Source organism: Prunus avium, chromosome 2 (genome assembly GCF_965620075.1).
Source record: "Prunus avium chromosome 2, drPruAviu1.hap1.1, whole genome shotgun sequence".
NCBI lineage: Eukaryota > Viridiplantae > Streptophyta > Magnoliopsida > Rosales > Rosaceae > Prunus > Prunus avium.
In genome coordinates, this window is record NC_142285.1 from 193,635 (window position 1) to 216,563 (window position 22,929).

Genomic DNA, 22,929 nt, shown 5'->3' on the forward strand with positions numbered 1-22,929 from the left:
ACAATTCATTACAAAAAAAAACGTCTCGAAAACTATAGCTTCAACGTCTTGTTGATTAATGACTATAATGTTCCACACCTTTACTATCATGTTGATTAATGGCTATAATGTTCTAGTCTAGGGTAATAATACTGCTAGTTTCCTATGACATCGTTCCAGTCTAGGGTAATAACACGGCTAGTTTTCTATGGCATTCTGTTTCTAATGCATGTCTACCCCTGTAATGTTCTGTTTCTAATGCATCTCTACCCCTGTAATGTTCCAGTCTAGGATAATAACACTGCTAGTTTTCTATGACATCCTATTTATAATCCATCTCTACCCCTGTAATGTTCCAGTCTAGGGTAATAACACTACTAATTTACTGTCATGTTGCTATTTATGATGCATGTCTACCAAAGAAAGGATGAAGAAAGTACAAACCAGACCAACTCAAAACAAGCCGAGCCCATATTTTTTTTTAAAAAACTCAAACAATTTATTAAAAAAACTTCACGAAAACCAAGCAGAGGCTCTTCATAGAAGTACATTGTTAATACTATGTCATAGAAGTACATTGTTAATACTATGTCAAAAGTACATTGTTAATAATATGTCATAGTCATAGAACTATTGCTAAACAAAAATGAGATCCATAACTGAAATAGTAACAAAAGATAAATCGATCATCAAAGCTTAAAATATATTCCAAAAATCAACTAAAATCCGAAGAGAAACACATAATTGAAGCAAATAAGCCTTTCGAAAATCTTAAAACTGAACATGACGATTTGATTTGTGGGTTAGGCCAAAAACCAACCCATCTGGCATGTGCATGGTTTCACGTGGGCCCATCAAACCAGGTTGTGTGTGGAATCCACCACACCCTTAGGCAATTGTTTCCCTCTCCTCCAATTGTAATGTAACAATTGGTCGAGATTGGTTCCTCTTAGAATCATTTTAATGTATATACTAGCCTCTCCGCATGTGCTTCCGCACCTGTAAGAGGTTTTTAAAAAAATATTTATTTATTTTAGAATTAAAAAAGATAATGGGTAGTGTTCCATAAAAATAGAATCTATTATCTAATTTTTCTTTTAATTTTAATTTTCTTAATATGAAAAAGTGTGAACTTACCATATTATCCTCATTTAATTAATAATTTCAAATCTTAATGTTTGCATTAACCAATGGCATTTTTTGGTATTTTGAATATTTTGTCATTCTCTGCCTTTTGCTTTATATATATAGATATAATCAGTCTCGTGTTTGATTTTTTTTATTTTTTATACAAGCAATATTGGGAAAATGATTATTTGAACACTGGACTTCATGTTGTCCCAAAAAAAAACAGAGAACTTCATGTGCATGGGTAAACTACTCTTAACCAATAGAGCTACAAGCTCCTTGTAGTTTTGAAAATCTTAAAACTGAACATGGCAGTTCGGTTTGTGGGGTAGGCCAAAAACCAGCCTATCCGACCTGTGCCTAACCCTAGTTTTACTTTTCTGAATTTAGATCTTCCCATTGGAGACGCTGTCCTGTGTGCAATATCAGTGGGGGTAAAAGTTGGTATTGGTAACAGTACATGACAACAATATTGTTTTTCTCCTGCACATTACACAAATTGGAGGATAGAGGGTTAACTTGTCTTTGGTACAAAATGCACTCCAATTGCTCTTTCCTTTAGATTCATGCATCAAAACAAAAGAAAACTGCTAGACCATGATCTAAATTTCTATCATAGACGAAATATATATCTGAATATTCCATCTCTCAGAAGCAAAAGACAAATGGAAATATAACTGTCCGCTCCCAATCTTTGACCGTGTAAATTTAGAAAGATATCAAGTATAGCCTCAATCCGTTTGTTGCAACAGGAAGTGGAAGTCAGATCTTTGTCGGAGGATGGCTGGCGGATTCATATCAGATAGGCTGATATCATCAAAGGATCTGCACATCTCTTCAATAGAGAAAGGTATGCTGCAAATCAATTTTGCAACGCTATCTTCAGTTAATTTTTACCATGCTAGAGAATCGGGGCTGAATTCAATACATTACCAAGTTTAGAAGTTAATGACTTACCTGGAATCGACGTCGAGTAGGAAAGAATTATTGGGCATGTTGATTGAATCCTCTGCCATCAACACTCTCATTTTGCCAATAACCTAATGCAACAAATCCCCGGAAAGAGAAACAATGGGATACATAGTTAACTGCGTATTCTAGCATGCTCATTACAAATCAATTTACTGAACACTCACTTCTGCAGATAATCCCTGCGCTCCGTATTTGTCGTCCCAGAACATTGTTCCAATGCGATATATTTGAGGGATGCTCAGTATCTGATTAATGAAATGTAAACTAAATTAACAGGAAGTCCTAGGTTCACTATATTGGAATTCTTTGATCATATTCTTTGTTCTCTTTCTGAAATAACGTTACAAAAGTTTGGCCAAAGAAAAAAAAGAACTTTTGCAGAATGGATTCAATCTCCAAAATGAAAATAAAAGATTAAAAGAAGTGAAGAGGAGAACTAAAATAAAGAATTTCTTTCATATGATATAAGACTGGTGGAGTTACCGGACACAATTCATTTGTGATTTCATCCACTGATTTCTGAGTTTTTTGGTGCAAAACCTGCATGAATGAAGAATACTTTCATAAAGCAGTGTAAATTCCTTCACGTAATTATTTAAGCAAATAACAACGGAATATTGGCTTGGTGATGTAAGCTCAAGAAACAAACCAAAAATCCTACAGCCTGCCTTATGTGCTGAAGCTCTTCCAAGGACGATCCAGCAAACTGTAAAAGTAGAAAAGTAAATAAGTAAATAATGTTTCCTCATTTCCTCCTTATATTATTTTGTCAGCATTTGTTAGACCACAGACAGTTTTCTTGCCTGATCTGTTACTTTGAGACACCATTGTTCCAATTCAAGCAAACCTGCTTTCAGAAATTCTCCATTGCTAAATGAGCAGCACTCACGACGAAGCAATAAGCTGCCACCAAGGATTTATTAAATTCATTAGGACTAATGATGCATTGTAGCTAAACTTTGATCCTAGTCAATTGGTTAAAGCAATGAGTGGATATCAAACTCTGTTTACCTGTTAAAGAGCTGGACATTGATGAATGAGAAAACTTGACTGAAGATTTTCCTTGCGATCATGGGAGAGACCTGAAGTTGCAGCAGTTAACTCTATAAATTCTTTATACTGATTTATATAATAGATGGACAAGAATCTTGAAAATTAAATTAAATTTAAGCTTACATGGTTCACAGACAAAATACCCAAGGTTTGATCTAACTTGTTGACAGTGCTTTGCCAGTGCATATTTGATGCCTGTTGTCTTGCTCTTATATTTGAATGTATAGTTTTAGATGAGCCTCTTATCGACCTGCCCCTTGCAGATCTCGGTGCCTGTTGATGTTAAATAAGAACTTTTTCATGGTTCAATCTGTCAAGTCATATTCTCGGTTATACAAGATGCTCACCTGAATGCACAAATTCAAGAATGGGCTAATCTCTTTCTTTAGACTATCACGGATGGTCCCATATATTTTCTCAACAAATGCAGTTAGATGTTGCTTGAACAATAATGCTGGGTACTTAGCCTCCACTTTTAATTGCTCATTTGGCTTTCCCATCGTTCCACTGTAGCCACTTGAAACTCCCGTGCTCATAGAAGATGAACGAAAACCCTGGCATAGTATTTCTTGCATTACTGTGTCACATGGTTTTCAATATGCTAAAAAATTTGTACGTGACAGCTTACATGTGCCATTCTACCAAATATGGTAGCAGGAGTTCGGTTACGATATGAAGCTGTATTAGATGCACTGGCTGCCTTGAGCGTACTTTGTAGAAGAAATAGAATGGTAGAAGTTGTTGAAAGCCAATATGCCAGTTCACTGACATTGTTTTGAGTCTTCAAGAACATTTCACATTTCATATTGAGTTAATCAAATAGCATAAATACCCCATCCAACTGGTCAAGCTTAATGCATGTTGGTTGAAGGCTAATACCTCTATAATGGACCGAATTTTGTGAATGATCCTATCAAATACGTTTGTTTTCTTTGCTTCAAAGGTTCTCCACTGAAGAAGTGCTCTGTACACAATACAGGCAGTGACAGGCCTGTTCTTGTCAAATTGCCTATCTTCCACAAGACACTTAACAAGCACGTCAACACTTTCCTGTTTATAGTTGTAGTGAGTTATGGAAGAAGCTTTTTAAAATAATAATAATAATAATTTCAACTTTATAAATACCTGCTGCCTATCTGTGAGTGATCTTTGTCTACTAAGGTGAGACACTACAGGATATGGCTCCTGAAAACATAATTTCATTATAGGTTGATGATAAGTCTATAACAGATGATAATTAAAGTATCTTATAATTATTTGCACTATTTCTGACAACAATTTATTCTGGAAAGTTGGTAATACTTTGGTCCGAAGCTCTTCCCTTGTCCCGTTCCCATTCTCAAAAGGCTGTACCATCATAGAATGTCAAAGGAAGTAATTTTACCGAAAAAGAAGATGAAAGAAGAAAAAGTTTCTTTTTTAACTTTTGGTATGGGAAGAAAAGGTTATGCAAAGCACTATACCTTTACTTGTGGCTGAAACCTCTCTGGAGTAGCTTTCTGCTCCATGACTAGAGTCTTGTTGCGGAGGAATTTATTCTCTGACTCCAAATCTGCGATCTTCCTCTTCAGGCTGGACAAACACGAATACTTAGCATTGTACTCAATGGGTAGTTGGATATCTTTGTAACTTTGATGAAGTAATATTCGAGTTGAATATCCATTTATTTGGTGCTTCTACCATAATAAGCAATTGTTTATGAGTATGATTCATTTAAAGGTCAAATTGTTCATATTTAGATTGAGCAACCATAATGAACTCAGTTGCTATGATAGAGCAACCACTTGTATTTTTCTTCCATCATCTCCAAAACTGGTGTTCAAGCATAAGATAGTAAAAACAGGTTTCTAAAATTCCACCTATCAATGAGGTGAAAACTTTTACTAGATTGCACACATTCTTACATTCTCATTTCTTCAGAGAAGTCCTCATTTGTTGATGCAACCAGAGCCTGTTGGCGGAGCACCTGATTTTCAGATTCAAGACTGGACAAGTTCAACTCTAACCTGATTAAGAAACAAGAGTTAGTCAACCCCAGTTTATGTTGATAGAGACATTCATGAAATTCCTTTTGATAACAAAAATAAAAAAGCAAATATATGGGACTACCTTTCAATAGTCTCTTGAAGCTGTGTTGCTTTCAGCTGTGCTTCTTCTGCCTCTTTATGCCTTGCTTTACTTTCTTTTTCAACTTGAGAGTAATTTTCTTCAAATCCCTCAATTTCCTTCTTCAGCTCACTTAGCTCACCCTAACATTCATACCAATAATCAATATAACACGTGCACATCACCACACATGCACCCACTACATATGCTTTCTGTTCTTTTAATGCCTCTCTCTATCTATCTATCTATCTATCTATTGATTTATCTTATTTATTTATCTTTTCATTGTACACCACTCTGTGGACCAAAAAGACGACATTGTTAGACATTTTACGAAAGACCACATTGTTAGACATGAGCCCACAGGCTTAATTTTGGGCTTCTAAAAAAGATGTCCTTTCAAACCTAGTTGTTTCTACTGTATGAATATTTCATAGGAATAATTCATATATTCTTAATTCCACCATATACAATGGTTTGATAATTTTATTCTAAAGTTTATCATTCAGTTGATGTGAAATGCATCTTTGGAAGCTAAGTTGTACCGCATTACCTCTAGTTCCTCATTGTGATTTTTCAGAATTTCTAGCTTGGTGTTATCCACAACTGGCACCTCTTTGATGACTGGTGGAGCTTGTTCAATAGCTAATTTTGCTGCTTCTTTCTCATGGATAATTGCGGCATGGGCTTCATCAATTTGTGTTTGCATTTCATGTAAAGTATATTGCAAATTTGCAATTTCTTTCCCTTTAGTTTCTTCAAGATCAATCTGCAAGTTGTTTGTAAATTATGTACAATCAACTTTATATCCTCAGTGTCAAGGTATGACATTTCTCCAACCATTCCCTTGACTGGTAAATTTCAAACTCAACATGACTACAGATACTTTTATAAAAATGACCCAAGTTACTGGTTCCAAATAAATCATACCAAAACAATTGCAATACCATGGGTGTTCATCATATCAATTAGTATTTTCTAATTGATATGATGAAGAACTAAGAGGCAGATACTTCTATTTGTTAACCAAATTGGTGGAGAATATATACCCTCAAGTGCTTTTCAAAGTCCAGTCGCCATGTTAGCTCTTCAACACGCTTCTCCAGCATGTCCTTAGCTGCCTTAAGAGCTCCCGTTTCTCGTGCAGCCTGCATCAGGGAATTGTGTTTATTTCTTTATATCTTCCTGATTCCTTAATTTTGATAAATCTGGTTTTCTTGACATAGTTCAATGCTTATAATAGGTGGGCAGTAAGTAGATTCTTCTTATAGAGAAGTGAAGCTCACCATCCTAAGCTTTCTAAGCTCCTTCCTCGCTACCTTTGCTCTCCAGAGACATTGAAGAGTTAGAGTTGCCTTTCGCTGGTGTTTATATTCAGAAACAGCTTCAAATCTTCGCCAATTAGTCTGTCAGAAGAACAGCATTTTAAAATTTATTAGCTTAAACTTATTTAATACCGAATGATCCGATCTCTGTCATAAGTAGTAATATAATTTTTCATAAAAAATGTGTAGGTTTTAGCTCACTGTATAATAAATAAATAATAGAGGTCTGATTATTTTCTGCACAATTCAATAGTATTATTCCTCTAAACCTGATACTGGAAATATTTTCCTAAGTTATCAATCAAGTTCTTCATAAGTATTCTTAAACTGCATTTCTTTATGTACTCTACGATTTACTTTTACATTTTTAAATATCCCAAAAATGCCAAAAAAAATATGTATGCATCGATAAAATTCAAGTTTCTGTAGATTGTCCAGTCCAGAGCATTTATGACCTGAATAATGTTTGCAGCCTTGGTTCTTTTCCTGTTTCGATGATCATTTCGGGCTGCCATAGCTCGTAAACCAGTTTGGATGACCATTGATACAGCCTGAAATTTTATGTAGGACTTCCTTGCTGTGTGAGCGCGTAGATGTTTTTGTATACATATTGAAGCAGCTTCCTTCCTTATCTGTTCATACATCTTACGTGCAAGTTGTCCTGTTTGAGGAAGTGGTGAGATAAAAACCATGTCATTCCAACTTTCAAATTGTCACTCCATTATTACCTCTCCAAAGTTTCTGCAAGTGAATCGCAGCCCTTCGCACGGCAATGAACTCCTTTCTGGTTAGATGTGTTCGGATTTGCCTTTGAATACATCTGGCAGAATCAGCCAAAACTTTCGTTCTGCGTGCATCTAATTCAGCCATCTGACCAGCTCTAAGAAACACCTTTGATTTTCCAATCTGCAATACAACATTGGTGGGGAACTTGTGCATAACACGAACAAAGTTTGGGGGACAATGAACACTAATGCGTCTTATTTTCACACCATTAGTTTGATGTCTAAACAAACCTGATATCCCTTCAGGCCCATCCTGTCACATATGGCAATACATGCTGATTTTTCATCAGATCTGCACAGGCAAAGCAAGTAACCATCAAGGTGGTGAATGCATTAGATGATCATCTCTTGTGGCATTACTATACGCTCTAGATAAACAGTCACTTATATCCAGATATGTGAGTTTTGTTAAACAACTACTGAACCTCAGAGGCTTAAAGCCGTTATGGAATGGGCCAATAATGAATGGCAACCCAACATGCTGCCCCATCCTGCAGTCGGAGAGGCAGACATATGCAGAAATAGTGAAACATATAGGTGCAACCACATTCTGCATCTTGCAAATTAACAATAAGTTGGGAATGAGAAATAAATGTTTCAAACTAGAACCTCCTGCAACTAGAGCTCTAATGCCGTATTCGGCAACCAATCCCAGTGGATCCCATACACAACAACTAAGTAATGAGACAAAATATATATATCAAGCCAACATGAATATCTTTGTAAAAGTTAAGGCATGAGCTTCATGCAAACACTGTCATCTCAGTCTTGACCTAGAGGTCCTAGTTTCATTTCAACATAATGAAGGTAAAATTGACAAATAGAAAATCAGATTAAATCAATTCCAGTCAATTTATACCCATCCAGAATATCAGGAGCCAACAAGCCAAAGCGGTCAAGGAACTCATCAAATGTTCTTTTTGTTGGATATCCAGCACAACTAATCCTTATAGCTTCTAGCACACCCTGTACAAGTGCCATTGGAAAAACATCATCAAATTAAGCAACCTAAACAAGTCATGGTTGCTGCCTCAGCCCCCACCCCCACCCCTACCTCCCCCTGGAAATCTCCCTTTAGGGGGTTCTTTCTTTCTGTTTTGTTTAATTTTTAAACAACCTCAAAAATATTTTTGAAAGGGTAAAGATATTCTGTGAAAAAAGTTAGACTTTACTCACCCCACATCTCAGCTGGTTTAATACATTGACATTCTCAAAAATTCCAGGCTTCAAAACTGTATTGGGCTTAACACATCTGATATAATGTGGTTCTGTCGTGCTAAGTGTCTCCATTAAAGCTTGTAGTTGTTGCTGCATGTGAATTTTGATTCAGGAGCAAGTTGCATCTTCAGAGTCAAATAGACCTTTATGAAAATGTGGATTACCTTGAAACGGGTACCTATGGAAGAAAACTTGGATTGTTTTGACGTCTCCTCAGGTAGTGGAGGGAATAGATTTGCAACAAATGAGCATGTGGAGGCATTTAAAAGAGCTTGATGTTCTGCCACTACGTAGTCCTTGTTTTTATCAAGAAAATGGTCTGCTTCGTATGTGACCTGTTGACTAGAAGGATAAATGAAGGGAAACTATGTTTTTTTTTTTCAATATAGCTATTTGTTCAAGAATTTTCTTACATCTCCAGCATAGTGGTTAACTGTGAAGTCCGTTCGAGCAAGTTTTGGCTTTTTGAAGCGCTTATGTCCTTTATATGTCTGATACATCTTCTGTGCAAATGTCTCATGGGTTGACTTGGGGAACATACTGTAGATAAAATGAACTTGTTCATATATGCATAGGTTCAGCAGTCATGATCTTTTTTCTCCCATTTTCAAAAAAGCATTTTAGCTTTTCTTTAATTTTCACTGGTAGAAGAAACAATATGAGACTGCGTATTTTTGTTGGATTAGGGAACAAGTATTATTATTATTATTATACACCGTGCTGAATGAAGCTTCAAACTTAACTGCCTAATAATTAATCAGACGAGACTTGAGTACTGAGGTAACCATATTATTAGTTAGATTATCTGTTGTAAGAGATAAGATATCAATGGTATCATGAGGACCAAGGTTACATACCAGGCTTCATCAAGAAGAGCAATTATGCCCCCAGGTTTCTGCATGTAAGGACATTTGTTATAACAGATTTATATAAATCTTGCTATTTTTACCTGCAAAGAACTATATGAAAATTAATACCTTCTCAATAAGATCCAAAACATCCTGGTTATCTACAAATTCTACGTAGCTCCAGTTAATTTCATCCTTTGTGTACTCTTCTTGCTCCATCTTGAACACATGCTGCAGGGGAAGATGCTTATTATATAAAATAATCATAGTACAAATATGTTTAAACTGTACCTAGAAATTCCCTTTACCTGATTAAAATGTTGTTGCAGCTTTTCATTTGTTAGGTTGATACAAAGCTGCTCAAAACTACCAAATAAAGCATTAGATTAGGTCCTTAGGTCCAAATGCAAAATTGTTTCAGTACATTTAATTCTTCTGTTAAGCTGTATCATTTCTACCATTATGTACCTGTTGATCTTGAAGCTTTCAAAGCCATAAATATCAAGGACTCCTATTAAGCTTGACGAATTTGGATCTTGACCAATTGAACTGTTTATCTTATCCACAATCCTGCCACAGATTAGGAACCACCACATGTAGTTAATCCTTATAAAGTTAGGTAAATTTATAAGAACATGATATTAGAAACCAATGTTTTGAAAGGGGAGGCATAGAGGCAAGGCGTTTTTGGTCCTGCAAGTCGAGGTGCTTTCTAATAGAAACTGTAATAGGTTGGCTTTAAAGAAGTTTGCATACTACAAGTATTCTGTGATTCCTGATCTGTTGCACTGATATCACATTTTTGGGGCAATAAAAGCCTGGGTCAAAAGTTGACTAAGTTAAGACTCTTAACTTCCATAATGGAGCACTTGTTCCTCCCAGCCAGGAAGGAAATACTAACAACTAATGCTGAATACAAGTACAATGAATAAGTCTATTTTACTTACCAATCAAACAGTCTGGAGTAAACTGTCTTTGCCAGGGCATCACGACTTAATGTAGCTGAGTCTGGATCCAGCGGTTTTGTAATGTTACCATCAGGAGTCACTATGACACGCTTGCAAAGCGAGTCTTCTAAAGCCTTCTTATCACACCTGAAGAAAAACATGTTGGAAGACACTAGGAATTAGAAACGAGTAGATAATCTTCATTTAGGTATTTCAAAATCGATCAAAGTTCTAACATGAGTAGCTCTGCAGCTGTTTGGAGATGATAGAATGATTTATCATCTTTTAATTTGGAAGAATCAACTTCGTCCCCTTTGATGAAGTCAATGTTCCCAAGATGGAGGATTGCAGAAACCACTCGGAATATGGCATCCTAAAGAAGGAAACTTTTCCATTAATAATATTTATGGTTAGAGGAAATCATCACTACAGCATTGTAGTTGTATTGATGCGAGGGTCACTACCTGCTCTTCCTGGATGATCCCAACAACATCCATGGCATTTCTGGTTTCCAAATACTCTCTTGCATCATCTACATTTGCTACTTCATAACAGGAGGATTGATTAAGATAGTGAAATGTTCTTGGGTCCCCTAACTTGTACCTGTTGATATCCTGTTAAAGAACATTTGTCAGCCATAACGACAAACATACCTAGATAGAGAGGGAGCTTCTTAAGAGGGATCCCTCTTTTTTAAAAAAAATAATGGGATGTATCATATAAAGGGATCGCATGTGTGGTCTTCCCTTGATGCCATAGTTTTTAAACGGTGATCAAACAAATTGCAAGCACAATATTTTTATAAACACTTAATCACGATAATAATCAAATGGCTAATTGACTCCCTAGTTGGTTAACATTTATGTTACCATACCGTTTTTTATTCATTGAACAGTAGTCCATGAGATTGAACTCAGGACCTCCTCCAACAGAATGTTGACGGGATGCCACTAGACCAAATTATCGGCATGTTACCAGACTATTACTCTTAACCATTGATACAGTAATTATTATTTAAAAATGTATAATCTAGATTAACAACAAAAGAATATAATGTCACACACAAACCTCCGCTGGTGCCGCACAAAGCATGTAAAAACAATGGTAATTTCTCTCTGGGTCAGAGACTTGGCAAACACGTGATCTTTCGAGAAGATATGTACGAATTGCAGCTCCAGAGATTTTCCAATTGTTATCAAACTGGATCTCTACAAATTTACCAAAACGACTGGTACAAGCATCATGTTTTACAAGTTTGAAGAGAAAGTGGGGAAAGCAATATAGAAAATTTTTTAAAAAGGAAATGAGAGAAATCTATCTAGTAGAGGAAAGAGCTAACAAGTATCTCACCTCGAATTGTTGTTTTTCACAGTTTTGGCATTCCCAAATGCCTCCAAGACTGGGTTGGACTGAAGAAGTGGAAATATTTACACTTCATCCCAAATAAATCAATGTACTCACAGTATATAATAAGGAACCAATTGTTAGAAAGAAAAGGAAGGTTGGGTTATGAAGCATTTTCCTATAATATACAAACAGAGGAAAAAACGAAACTGACCTCTAAAACCTGTTGTTCTACTGTTCTTCCTTCTGTACCTGATCTGCCCCCCATGAATGCGAGATATCTCATGAGCATTTTTGTTGTCTCTGTTTTACCGGCACCACTCTCCCCACTAACCAGAATTGACTGGCTTCCTTGTTCGTTTATCATTGCCCTGGTGAATGGTACTAGTCATTTTATTTTATTTTCTTACCAATAGCTAGGGAATAACTAAGCATGGTGTCTGAGATGACATGATGGGATCTAATTAGCCAGTTTGCACGGCATATATACCTGTAACAAGTGTCTGCAACAGCGAAAAGGTGTGGACTTAGCTCCCCAAAAGCAGTTCCTTTGTACTGCTCCATCATGTGGATTTCATACAAGTGTGGTAGTCTCTGGAACGGATTCACCGCTATTAGAATGTTCCCAGTGTAAGTCTGCTCACATTATATCACCGACTGTCAGACAACTAGTTTTTTGACATCTATGTTATCTGCTTTCAAGGGCATTGCTAAATAAATTCAATGCATATGTCGTATTCATGCGGTGACTTGACTCACATATATCTCATTAAGAGCAAACCGACAGGCTAGGTTATGCAGGACTCCCGGCTCATGGAGGTAAGCCAACTTAGTCATGTCGTCAACCCCTGCTGGTGGTGCTTCTGTGTCTTTTGGGTACATACTGGAAATGTCTGCAACTATCTGAAATTGAAGTAAATGCTAGCATTAGCCTGTATACGTACCTATTATGCAAGTGTTGAATATAAATCACAATTAGGTTTGTGTGACACGATGACATGACATCAGGTTCGTTTTTATTCAGAGGAGAGATTATGATAGAATTAGAGAATCCAACCAAAACCTAATTGGTACATAGTAGAAAGGTGGACGGTATATTGTAATGCAAGACTCCAAACGTACGACATGGGATTTTTCATTTTCTAACAATTGCAATCATTAGCTGCACACCCACAAAATCCACTGCTATAGCACCGCATGGATTAAATAACCTTTTTTTTTTGCCAAACCCTAAAAAATCTTTAAGTGGCAGGAAACACTAGCAAATAGCTAGGTAGGTACCTTTTGGTTTGAACCTCAGACAACATAGAAGCAAACCATGGGCCTAACTATTCTAACTAACCCCTCGTTGGTATAAGCTTTAAAAAATTTAAAATAATAATTAAAAAAAAAGGTTTTTAACCGAAATAGTCCTCCAACTTATACTTGAGTTTCATTTTGGTCCTCCAACTCTTCCACACGCGTCAAATTGGTCTCGCCATTAAATTCCCTCAAATTGAGGGGTAAAACTGTCAATTTGGGCACTAATTATCTCTTAAACTTACGGAAACTGTTACAGTAAGACCAATTTGACACAAAGGAGAGTTTGAGGACCACTGGAGTGAAAAACTTAGTTAGAGGACCAAAATGGAACTCGAGCATAAGTTCATGGACCATTTCCGTCAAAAGCCCTAAAAAATAAAAAGTAAGATTTAAAAAAATGAAAACCATAAGTAAATATACAAATATAAATAAATAAAAATTCAAATAAAACTTATTTTAAAAAAGGGTTTAAATCGTGGTCTGTTATTTTGATGATGCTCCATGGCTTGGTTCTATTATCTGAGATGACTTGTTAGGTGTTGCTAGAACTCACTTGGTGGGTTCTGTGTTTAGTTAGCTGTGCTGTTTTTGGAGTTTTTGCCCCCTTTCATCATAATAAAAAGGTTTTTATCACGAATGGTCCTTGAATTTTCCAAAGACTTCATTTGAGTCCTTAAACTTTCAAAACAATCAATGTGGTCCTTATCTTTTGATCCACACATCAGTTTGGTCCTCCTCATCGCATTTCATCAAAATCTTCATTAAAATTGGTCGCCTCACATCCATTAAAGGGGTATTCTCATCAAAATACAACCTATATCCACTCATGAGATAAGGTAAACCTCACGTCTTTTCCTCAATGATGAAAGAGAATAATCATAAGTGTTCCAGAGTGGTTCGATATTCAAAATATCTATTTGTTTGGAAAGGAAGAGTTCAGTTTTCTCATGGAGTCTTTGGTGATGACGATCTAGACTTGAGGACAGTCTTTTCCAACCAAGGCAGTTTGATGCAGGAGCATCTACAAGGCTTTCTAAAAGTACTTAGGCCCGTTAGTCAATTGGGTTAGGGTTCTAGTTTCTTTAAATTATTAGTTACTTCTTTTGTTCTCCTATTCCTAGGATTTTGCTTAATTTCCTGTTTAGGTTTTTGTTTCCTATGTTAATTAGGTTTTCTGTATTGTAGTATAAAGAAAATATTTTTTCTCACCACTTTAACCCAAGGTGTACCCTCACCATCATTCTCAACACTTGACATGTGTCCATATGCATAACCATAGTCAACTTACTTTGTATTTATGGAACCATGGTTATGCCTAAGGGCACGTGTCAAGTGTTGATAATGATGGTGAGGTTCTTAGATTAAAGTGGTGAGCAAAAATGCTTCTGATAGGCTAGACTCTTGTATTCAGTTTTTGTTGATGAATATAATTTCATACTTTAGTCTATAGAGTTACTATTGGGATTTTGCCCTATAACTCAATTATCTTCGTTCTAACTTCAATTCTATTGCTTTATCCTTCTATTCTCTATATTTTGGGTATATTTGGGTCACTGGACAGCAGCTTATAGCCGCTGCCCTGCATCACTTAATGAGGCTATCTACTTTCCTTGATACTCCAAATGTGAAACCCAAATTAAAGAGCATATGACATTGTTGAGCAAAAACGTGGAACTAGGACTGAAATGAGCTATATGTTGATTATAATATATCTATAAAGCTGATCAAGTGATGACATGTGACCAATTTTAACAAAAGTTCTGTTCGAATGTGACATAAAGGACCAAATTGATGTCTAGCCCAAAAGATGAAGGATCACATTGATTGATTTGAGAATTTGAGGACTTAAAAAAAGTCATGGACAACTTGTGGAAAATCCTTAAAAAACAAAAATAGAAACCTCAAGCCACCCATCCACGGTCCACCAAACCCGACCAACCCCAAGGGACCGCACCTAGCCCAAGGCCATCACACTCCGCAAAGTCCCACCGATGACAATGGCCGGTGTCTATGGTGGAGAAGGGAGGACAGGTTGGGTTTGTGAGGTTACGGGTAATATGGGTAGCAATTTTCTTTTCTTTTTTCAAAGGGTAAAAAGTAAATTTCATGTAGGAGTGGCAATGGGTCGTGTCATGTCAAGGTATTAAACGGTTAGAAATCTCCAACCCGAATAGGATTCGTTTATTAAACAAGTAACATGACACGACCTGTGTAACCTGTTTACTAAATGGGTTGGGTTGAATTGTTTATTAGGTTAACCTATTAACCTGTTTAACTCATTTGAGATTTGACGCTTAACCTATTTAGCATGTTTAAACTCATTTAATCTATTAAGTATTCATATTTATCAATGTTATGTTTTGGCTGGTCATAATACCAAAATGGTTGAGTTAGGATTCTAGGGAACTCCAATTTGGGTAAGGAATAGTGCGCGCAGGATTTCCTACTAGAATTAGGAAACAGTTTCTCTTATCCATATTGGTTCAGGATTAGGAAATAAGTTATCTTTCCTTATTCCAACAGGTTTTAGGAATCTTATTTTAACAAGTCAACCTATGTATATGTAGTAAAGTTTTGCAGATTAGCATAGGGATTTCAATAAGTTCTTGTAATCAATTGTTTTTCCCCATAGTGCTAGTGATTCTCTCACGAGCGATCACATGGGGACGTAGGCAAAGTTAGCCGAACCTCGCTAAATTCTTTGTGTTGGTGTGTTTACTTTATCGTTCAATTATTATTCCGCATATTCACATATCTTCATCCTAATTGTTTGCATAACACCGATAAACCAAATCAGAAAGAAATTAAATTTAACAATCAATAGTGTTACTCATATTTACTAAGAAACTTATGATAATATTGAAAAAATTTAAACAAAAAGACAAATTTAATATGAAAAAGATAATTTAACCCTATAAAAATTTAAACTAACAAAATGAAGCCACAGGTTGAATTCAGTAATCGTCTAATTTTTAGATTCTCATATCATCTTTGTAAAATTTCATTCAAATCAGAACTCGTGTAGTCACTTGATTATTATCATCAACATTCCCTTGTTTATTGAAAACGTTGTGTTCATCTATTTCTTTGGTTAGAGTTAAATAACTAAACGTTCTTTGATAGTAGAGGAAGGTTTGATTTTTTGCAGAATCTTTATGGTATTATATAATTTTTTCTTCATTTTTCTGTATATTTTTGTGTATAGAAGCTAATTGTCTTGTTGCATAAAATTCCAAGTTGAAAAGCATCCATGAAATTCCATATATTCTTTGGGATTTTGATTTGGGTTTCAAAATTGAGTAGTAGAGATTGTTTGTAAGTGGTGTGAATGGCAGAGAGAGAGACAGGACCAAAGAGAGAGAGAGGCTTTGGGGAAACAGCAACTCCAACGTAAGTTTAGAAAAATTAAAAAGTAAACTTTACACAACCTAAATGTTGGTAAATGTGTGGACTCTAAATGCAGAGGCTCGGGATCCTAACCATCGCAATAACTAAAATATCAACACAAATTAAAACTTAAAATTCTACATTAACTAGCTTTATACATTTATGTTTTTTTATTTATAAAATTATTTGAAATACGGGGATGGGTTCCCACCCCGGCCCATTAAGTATAGGCTTAATTACACCAATGCCCCCTAAAACTTCGGTCCTCCCCTACCCCCATCCACCATTAATCCTAACCCACAACCACCCCCCAGCAACAAAACTTATGAGACTTGATTAGTCTTCATTAATGGTGTGTTTACTAATCAAGAATTGAATCCAACCTATGGAGGATTCATGTGTTTACTTCACATCAAAGAATTAAAAAGTAAGTGGGGCCCACACAAAATTAGGAATTGAATTCTTGATTTTAGAGGAATTCAATTCTTGGGTGGGAGGTGGTATTCTAATTCCTGGATAACAAACCTATTAGGAATTCATCTTTTTTACCCATTATATCCTCACCCAATTTTCAAATTTTCAAATTTGTCATCTACTTTAACCCAACAATGGGGACATTTTAATAATTAGTACCACTCCTACCCCAATTCCATATGGTTTAGTAAACAACTTCAATGGGAATCCGGAATCTAATTCTCCTCAATCTATATGGTTTAGTAAACAACTTCAACAGGAACTCCGGAATCTAATTCTCCTCAATCCAACTCCTCCTCAATTCAATTCCTGCTAATCCAATTACGAATTAGTAAACATGCCATAAATCTACAAGTAGCTCCTCCAATTTCTCCACCATCACAAGTTCAATATAGAACCTCACAACCATCTCAGCCATCTTCTCATTGATCTTCCACATAGCATCCAACACTATCTTCCTAAACCCTGAACCCGAACCCTACCACCATCGCAAGCCTCCCTCTCTTGATCTCCTACCAACCTCGACACCCAACTTTAAATCTGGGTTGTTTGAAACCCAGCCCCCTTCCCCAACCCCCTCTCTCGCACAAACTAGCAGCTTCAAGCCCGTAGAATCCCCAAAAATCAAGCCAACCCGATTCAAATATACCCAACAAAAACAAACCCAAATTCAAATATGGGTTGTGGAAGGGGTCTGGGTTGGATTTTTAATTACTTGAAAAAAAAAATTCTTACTTATTTTAATTTTTAGTTATTTTTAATTATAAAAATATTTAATTATATTTTTATCTATGTGGAGGTGGACTCCACTTGCCACGTCACTCACCTAATTGGTAGATAATGATCTATGTGTATGAAATTATAAAAACCCCCTGCCATGTCATTAAAATTAACAGACTTTTAAATAGAGCTGACAGAAGGGGTAAGGTGGATCACCAAACCTCGGTCAAGAGATAAAAGTGAGTCATTTTGAGTTTTGGGGGGCAAAGTGGCATTTAACTAAAGTTTCAGGGGGCATTGGTGTAATTAAGCGTTAAGAGTACTCTCATCCCATTAAAAATTGGGGCAATTACATTTTTTGTCACTAGGATTAGGGTTGAATTTAATTTCTCACCAAAATTTCAATTTTCCGATTTTGGTCATTGTATTTGCATCTGTTAGCAAATTAGGTAAAATGTTCAATTCCGTCAGTTTCATTAATTTTAAAAAATAAATAATATTAAAAATAAATAAATTTAATTTTTTTTAAACCTCCTCTTTCTCACTCTTTACCCAACTCCTGGCAGCCATAACCACCTCACCTCAATCTCTTTACCCAACCTCTCAAATTCAAACAGCCATTGGAGGAGCTTCATGATAATTTCCAGAAGCCACACCACCTTCTCTCTCCTCTCTCTCATCCTTCTCTCTCCTCTATCTCTTCCCCTTCTCTCATCCTTCTCAACAACCACCCACACCACCTCCCCCACCTTCTCACAGCCATCACAAACGCAGAAAAAGAAAAAAAACTAGTCGAAGAGAGAGAGAGGGGGGTGGGTTCTGGGTGGGATGGGGAGGGTAGGTGGGTGTGGTTTTGGATTTGAACAAACCCAGTAGGAGAGAGAGAGAGAGAGAGAGAGAGAGAGAGAGAGTGGAGGTGAATTATTTCTTTTGTTAGTGAAACTAAACACAAGTTTTCATTTACAAGAGGTTGTGAAAAGTAGAGGAGAACGGTACTTTGCCGACTTGTTTTTAGTGTGCAAATAGGAGGGAAGAAAATTGATCGCATTGAGAAGTCATGAAGCTACAATTAGAATGGAACTGTTGAAGCAATATAGGGCCGAGCCATATGCAACCACTTCCAGGGGTTGGGTTCAGGGGTTGGGTAAAGAGAGAGAAAGAGAAGGATTAAAAAATTAATTGTATTAAACCAAGGTGGTTGGTGTGAGTGGTTCGGCACTCTCATTCCTTAAGAGAGGTCAGGGGTTCGATCCCTACTCTTGTACGGAGTCACCACTTTGGCCAACACTTTACCCCTTACGGGCCGACCCGGTGTGAGTGGGGATTAGTCTGGGTTGTGGTTAAGGCTTAAAGGTGCCACCCATAGTTGGGGCCCATCCAGGACCACCTCATGGTTCAGACCCAAAAAAAAAAAAAAAAATTGTATTTATTTTTAATTTAATATTAAAAAAATATTTTTTTAATTAATGAAACTAACGGAATTTAACATTTGACTTTATTTGTTAACAAATGTAAATAGTGACCAAATCAGAAAATTTAAATTTCGGTGATCAAAATTAAATTCCACCCGGTGACCGAAAATATAATTACTCCTTAAAAATTTGGCATCCGATGATGGAGAGTACTCTCATCAATTGTAGTAAAAAATTTCTTTAACCATAACATTGTTTAATTGCTGAGAAAAAATAATATTGCTTTCAACTATTTGGGCTGATTGATTTTTTCTACTTCCTAATCTTCTCGGGAACCAACTACAACCTAACAAATTTTTCGAGCAAACAAACACCACATAACGGAGCAAGCATGCCGGCACCAATGGTTTCTCAAAGAATTGGACTAAAAAAAATCAATCTTACTGATCGCAGAGACAAGAGGAGAAGAATGATAGGAAACAGGGAATAGAGAAGACGTACGAGATGGGGCATAGTCGAACCAGAGGTGCGCTTTGCGTTTGCCGTCTTCGTTGATGAAGTCGAGGAATCGCGCCGTAGAGAACTCGTAGGTCTCGTTAATTATCATCGTCGTACTTCGTCGTCGTGGTTGTGTTGGATTCGTCATCACACACTACCGTCGGGGTTTGATGTGGGTGCGGGGAGAAAGCTGGCGGCCTCCTCGTTTCCTTATTATTTTTTTATTAAATTCGATTTTTAGGTTATTACATAAAACTCCTCGTTTTCTTTTCTTTTCAAATTTTTTAAAGTTCTGCCTAATTGTTCTTTTACAATTATGCCCTGTTTTAATTAAAATGTGGTGATTTAATATTTCACTTTACTATGGGTATTTTTGAAGTTTTTGAATGTTTCATCATTCTCTGCATTTTGCTTTACATATATAGATTTCTTTTATTAAAATCATTTTCTTAGTCATTTTTCAATGAACTCATACTACAAACTATTAGAAGAAAAAAAAAAAAATTAATACAGGCGATAGTAACTAAAGGGATGTTCAATCAAAGAAAAAAACTACAATGGTAGGGGATTTCTCACATACTCATACATTATCTCCTTAAAGTTGAAGAGTACCTCCTCCTCCTTAGTTTTGAGGAGCCAAACTTTTTCCTATATGTATAGTCCCCTTCTATTGAGGGATTCCTTAAATAATTTTATTTGAGGGTTTAGGGTTCAGGGTCTCCTACGAAAAAAAAAATTAACAATCTAAACCGTCTATTTTTCAATTCTCTAATGATATACCATCCTTGCAAAAAATAAAGCAAATTGAAAATTATTAAGACGTCTATTTGGACCAACAAAATACATGAATATGATTCTTCAAGAAAAGACTAATAAAAACCATCTAATTGAGTGGTCAAATGGTTTCGGATTCATGTAAATTTTTTATTCTTTTTGTTGCAGAGATGATTTTTTATGGAATATCTAAAAACTAAACGGTTCGGATCATTGAAATATAATGTTTACTACTATCCTTTCTTTCTTTCCGCCCTATTTACAATGGAGTACAAAAACAATAATAACCAAGGGTGGAACTATAGCCACGACTACGATGGGCTGTATGGTCTAGTATGCTTGGTTTGATTATTTTTTGCTTACTTCCACAAGTAGATCATCAAAACCCATAGATTGTTTGCTTCCTTCCACAAGACTTTTTTGTGTTTTGGTCTGTTTTTCTACTAGACCTCCACCAGAGGGAAATATTATTTGTTCTCAGCCCATTTTTATTGTTTGTTGCTTTTTTGCGGTGTTTAATAAAATATTCTTTTCTCTGCTACCTTTTGGTGGGAAGAGGGTTTTAAAAAGGGTTTGCACTTTAAAGCTTATTCGATTGATGCAAAAGAAAATTAACAGATATAACATCAGATTTAATTCTTATTATGATAATGGTTAAATTTCTTATTCAAATATATTTAGTCTTTATAAAGTAAATTGCTTTTGTTGTTGGTATATGTGTTATTATATTATAATTTTACATCATAACCAAGCAAGTAAAAGAGCACAACCTATTCATATATTCATTTTGATAATACATTATATTCATTTTGGTAATATATATTTTTGGTTGTTGCATTTAGTATGTATTTTTTTCTTTATGATAAAATTTATTAGAAATTAGTCAATGTAACTATGATTTATATGAATTAATTATACTTTTATTTATTAAAACTATAGAAACTGTAAGTTTTTTAATATAAAAAAATAATTAGATTTTAAGCTCAAAATTTTAGCTAGCCCACTTATAAAAAAAATCATGGTTCCGCCCTTGATAATAACGTGCGGACATTATTTTTAAGCACCAATTATGATGAGTCATAGTAGCTTACCGTCCTCCCATTTGTGGTAATAATGGTGGCATCTCTGCCATGGATTTCTTTAACTTCGCCATCAATCCACGCAACCTCTGAATCCTCTGCCCAAACATGTGATCCAACTATGATGTTTATCGGCGTTCCCTGGATCATCCAACAATGACAAGAAAGATAATATTTTCTAAGAAAATGAAATGATAGGCCAGAAATATGCATTGAGGAAGAAACTAGTTAGTACTATCGTGAGAAAAGAAGCTTATACCATATCTGTCAGGATCTATGCGATCCAAATTTCAATGTGGGGATGAGCAGAAATAGATGAACATCGTTTGCACAGAGAGAGAGAGAGAGAGAGAGAGAGAGAGAGAGAGAGATTAGTGGTGTTCTTAAAGAATGTTAGGATGGTGGATTGCAATCCTTGTAGTTAGAAAGAATGTTGAAAAAAAATTCAAAAGCAATGGAAATGCCAGCGGTTTTAACTCATAAAGCAAAAGGTCTGTAGCCACCCCTTTCGCTCCATTTCCCTCACTTCATGTGAGAAAAAAAACTCTAGCTTGATTATTTATTTTAAATGGCTATGTTGTTTGTTGTCATAAATTAACACCTTTAATAGAGTGAGCATTACTTTAGTCAATTAGACCAATCAATTGAATATTCATTCATATTCTGAGATTAGATATCTAGAGTGAGAATTTTATTTTTATTTTTTATAGATAAAGATGATAAATTGTACTTATAATTCAGGTATAAATATCGTTATAATTTATAAGAGCCAATACAAATACAGATAACCACACAAATGAAAAATTAGAGAACCTTGATATAAAAGAAAGAGGTCAAGGTTAATCTTTTGAAATTCAAACCGGGGCCTAGGCTACAGTTATTATTACAATGGCAATCAAACAAGCAGGGCCAAGGCGTGTCGCTTTAAAAATCTATGCCCACCCACCAGTCACTCCTGTCTGGCTTTGAAATTTTAGTTGCTCCTTTATTTTCTTATTCATGTTACATTATTCGAAGGGGCTGTGGAGTGGACAGAGAGGGTTTCTCTGGGACGGTTGATGCCGGTGGTGGATGGTCATTCGCATGGGAAAAGGTCTTTGGCTTCGGGGCCCTAAAAATAAAGTAGAGATTGCTCTGCTTGCTTTCCAACCAGACTTTCCTCATTAATCATTTCTTTTATTGTCATTCTTTAACAATTTGCTAATTTGAGTACTTTAATCATCATTAGTCGTGCTTACCAAGGCTGTTTCCAATTTATAATAGAAGGGTCCCACACACGCATTAGAGGCGGTGGCAAATTGTCTCTCTCGTATGAAACGTCGGAGTCCAAAATTGGTACTTATGTAATGACGTTTTACTTTAATAATATTTTAAGTATTTATTTAATGTTAACTAAATTTTGTAATTATTTTAGGGAGCTTTTTCTCCATTTACACTCTATTTTGTTTTTTTAATACTTTTTAATCAATTTTATTCTTTTTTGTTCTATTATTACCGTACATTAATGTTTTGATAACTTAAATTAAGAAAAGTTAACCCAAAAAAAATAAAAATCAGAGCGTCTTCTACTCCTTCATC

General features: G+C 35.7%; 1 protein-coding gene across 3 annotated transcripts; it reads right to left on the reverse strand.

Annotated features, from left to right (window-relative positions):
* Positions 1-1,364: 1,364 nt before the first annotated feature.
* XIF (myosin-like protein XIF) lies at positions 1,365-21,885 on the reverse strand. Of its 3 annotated transcripts, XM_021963057.2 has the most exons (40): positions 21,611-21,884; positions 21,364-21,492; positions 12,465-12,608; positions 12,196-12,341; positions 11,920-12,076; positions 11,712-11,770; positions 11,430-11,589; positions 10,826-10,975; positions 10,598-10,734; positions 10,362-10,508; positions 9,883-9,984; positions 9,723-9,780; positions 9,544-9,645; positions 9,424-9,461; positions 8,980-9,106; positions 8,731-8,901; positions 8,525-8,656; positions 8,208-8,314; positions 7,580-7,640; positions 7,292-7,469; positions 7,019-7,224; positions 6,525-6,644; positions 6,288-6,386; positions 5,792-6,007; positions 5,242-5,381; positions 5,037-5,138; positions 4,596-4,704; positions 4,435-4,479; positions 4,258-4,317; positions 4,012-4,182; positions 3,761-3,913; positions 3,480-3,686; positions 3,256-3,405; positions 3,091-3,161; positions 2,883-2,982; positions 2,729-2,785; positions 2,563-2,619; positions 2,244-2,324; positions 2,065-2,147; positions 1,366-1,962 (listed from the first exon to the last, which is right to left on the reverse strand). In XM_021963057.2, exons 1-40 carry the CDS (start codon positions 21,611-21,613, stop codon positions 1,839-1,841), a joined length of 4,659 nt encoding a protein of 1,552 aa, XP_021818749.2. In that variant the 5' UTR covers positions 21,614-21,884; the 3' UTR covers positions 1,366-1,838. The 3 variants fall into 3 exon arrangements, with proteins under 3 accessions (XP_088104519.1, XP_021818749.2, XP_088104520.1); XM_088248393.1 differs by lacking the exon at positions 4,435-4,479 and having other exon boundaries at positions 1,365-1,962; positions 21,611-21,885; XM_088248394.1 differs by lacking the exons at positions 21,364-21,492; positions 21,611-21,884 and adding an exon at positions 19,502-19,743.
* Positions 21,886-22,929: the final 1,044 nt, after the last annotated feature.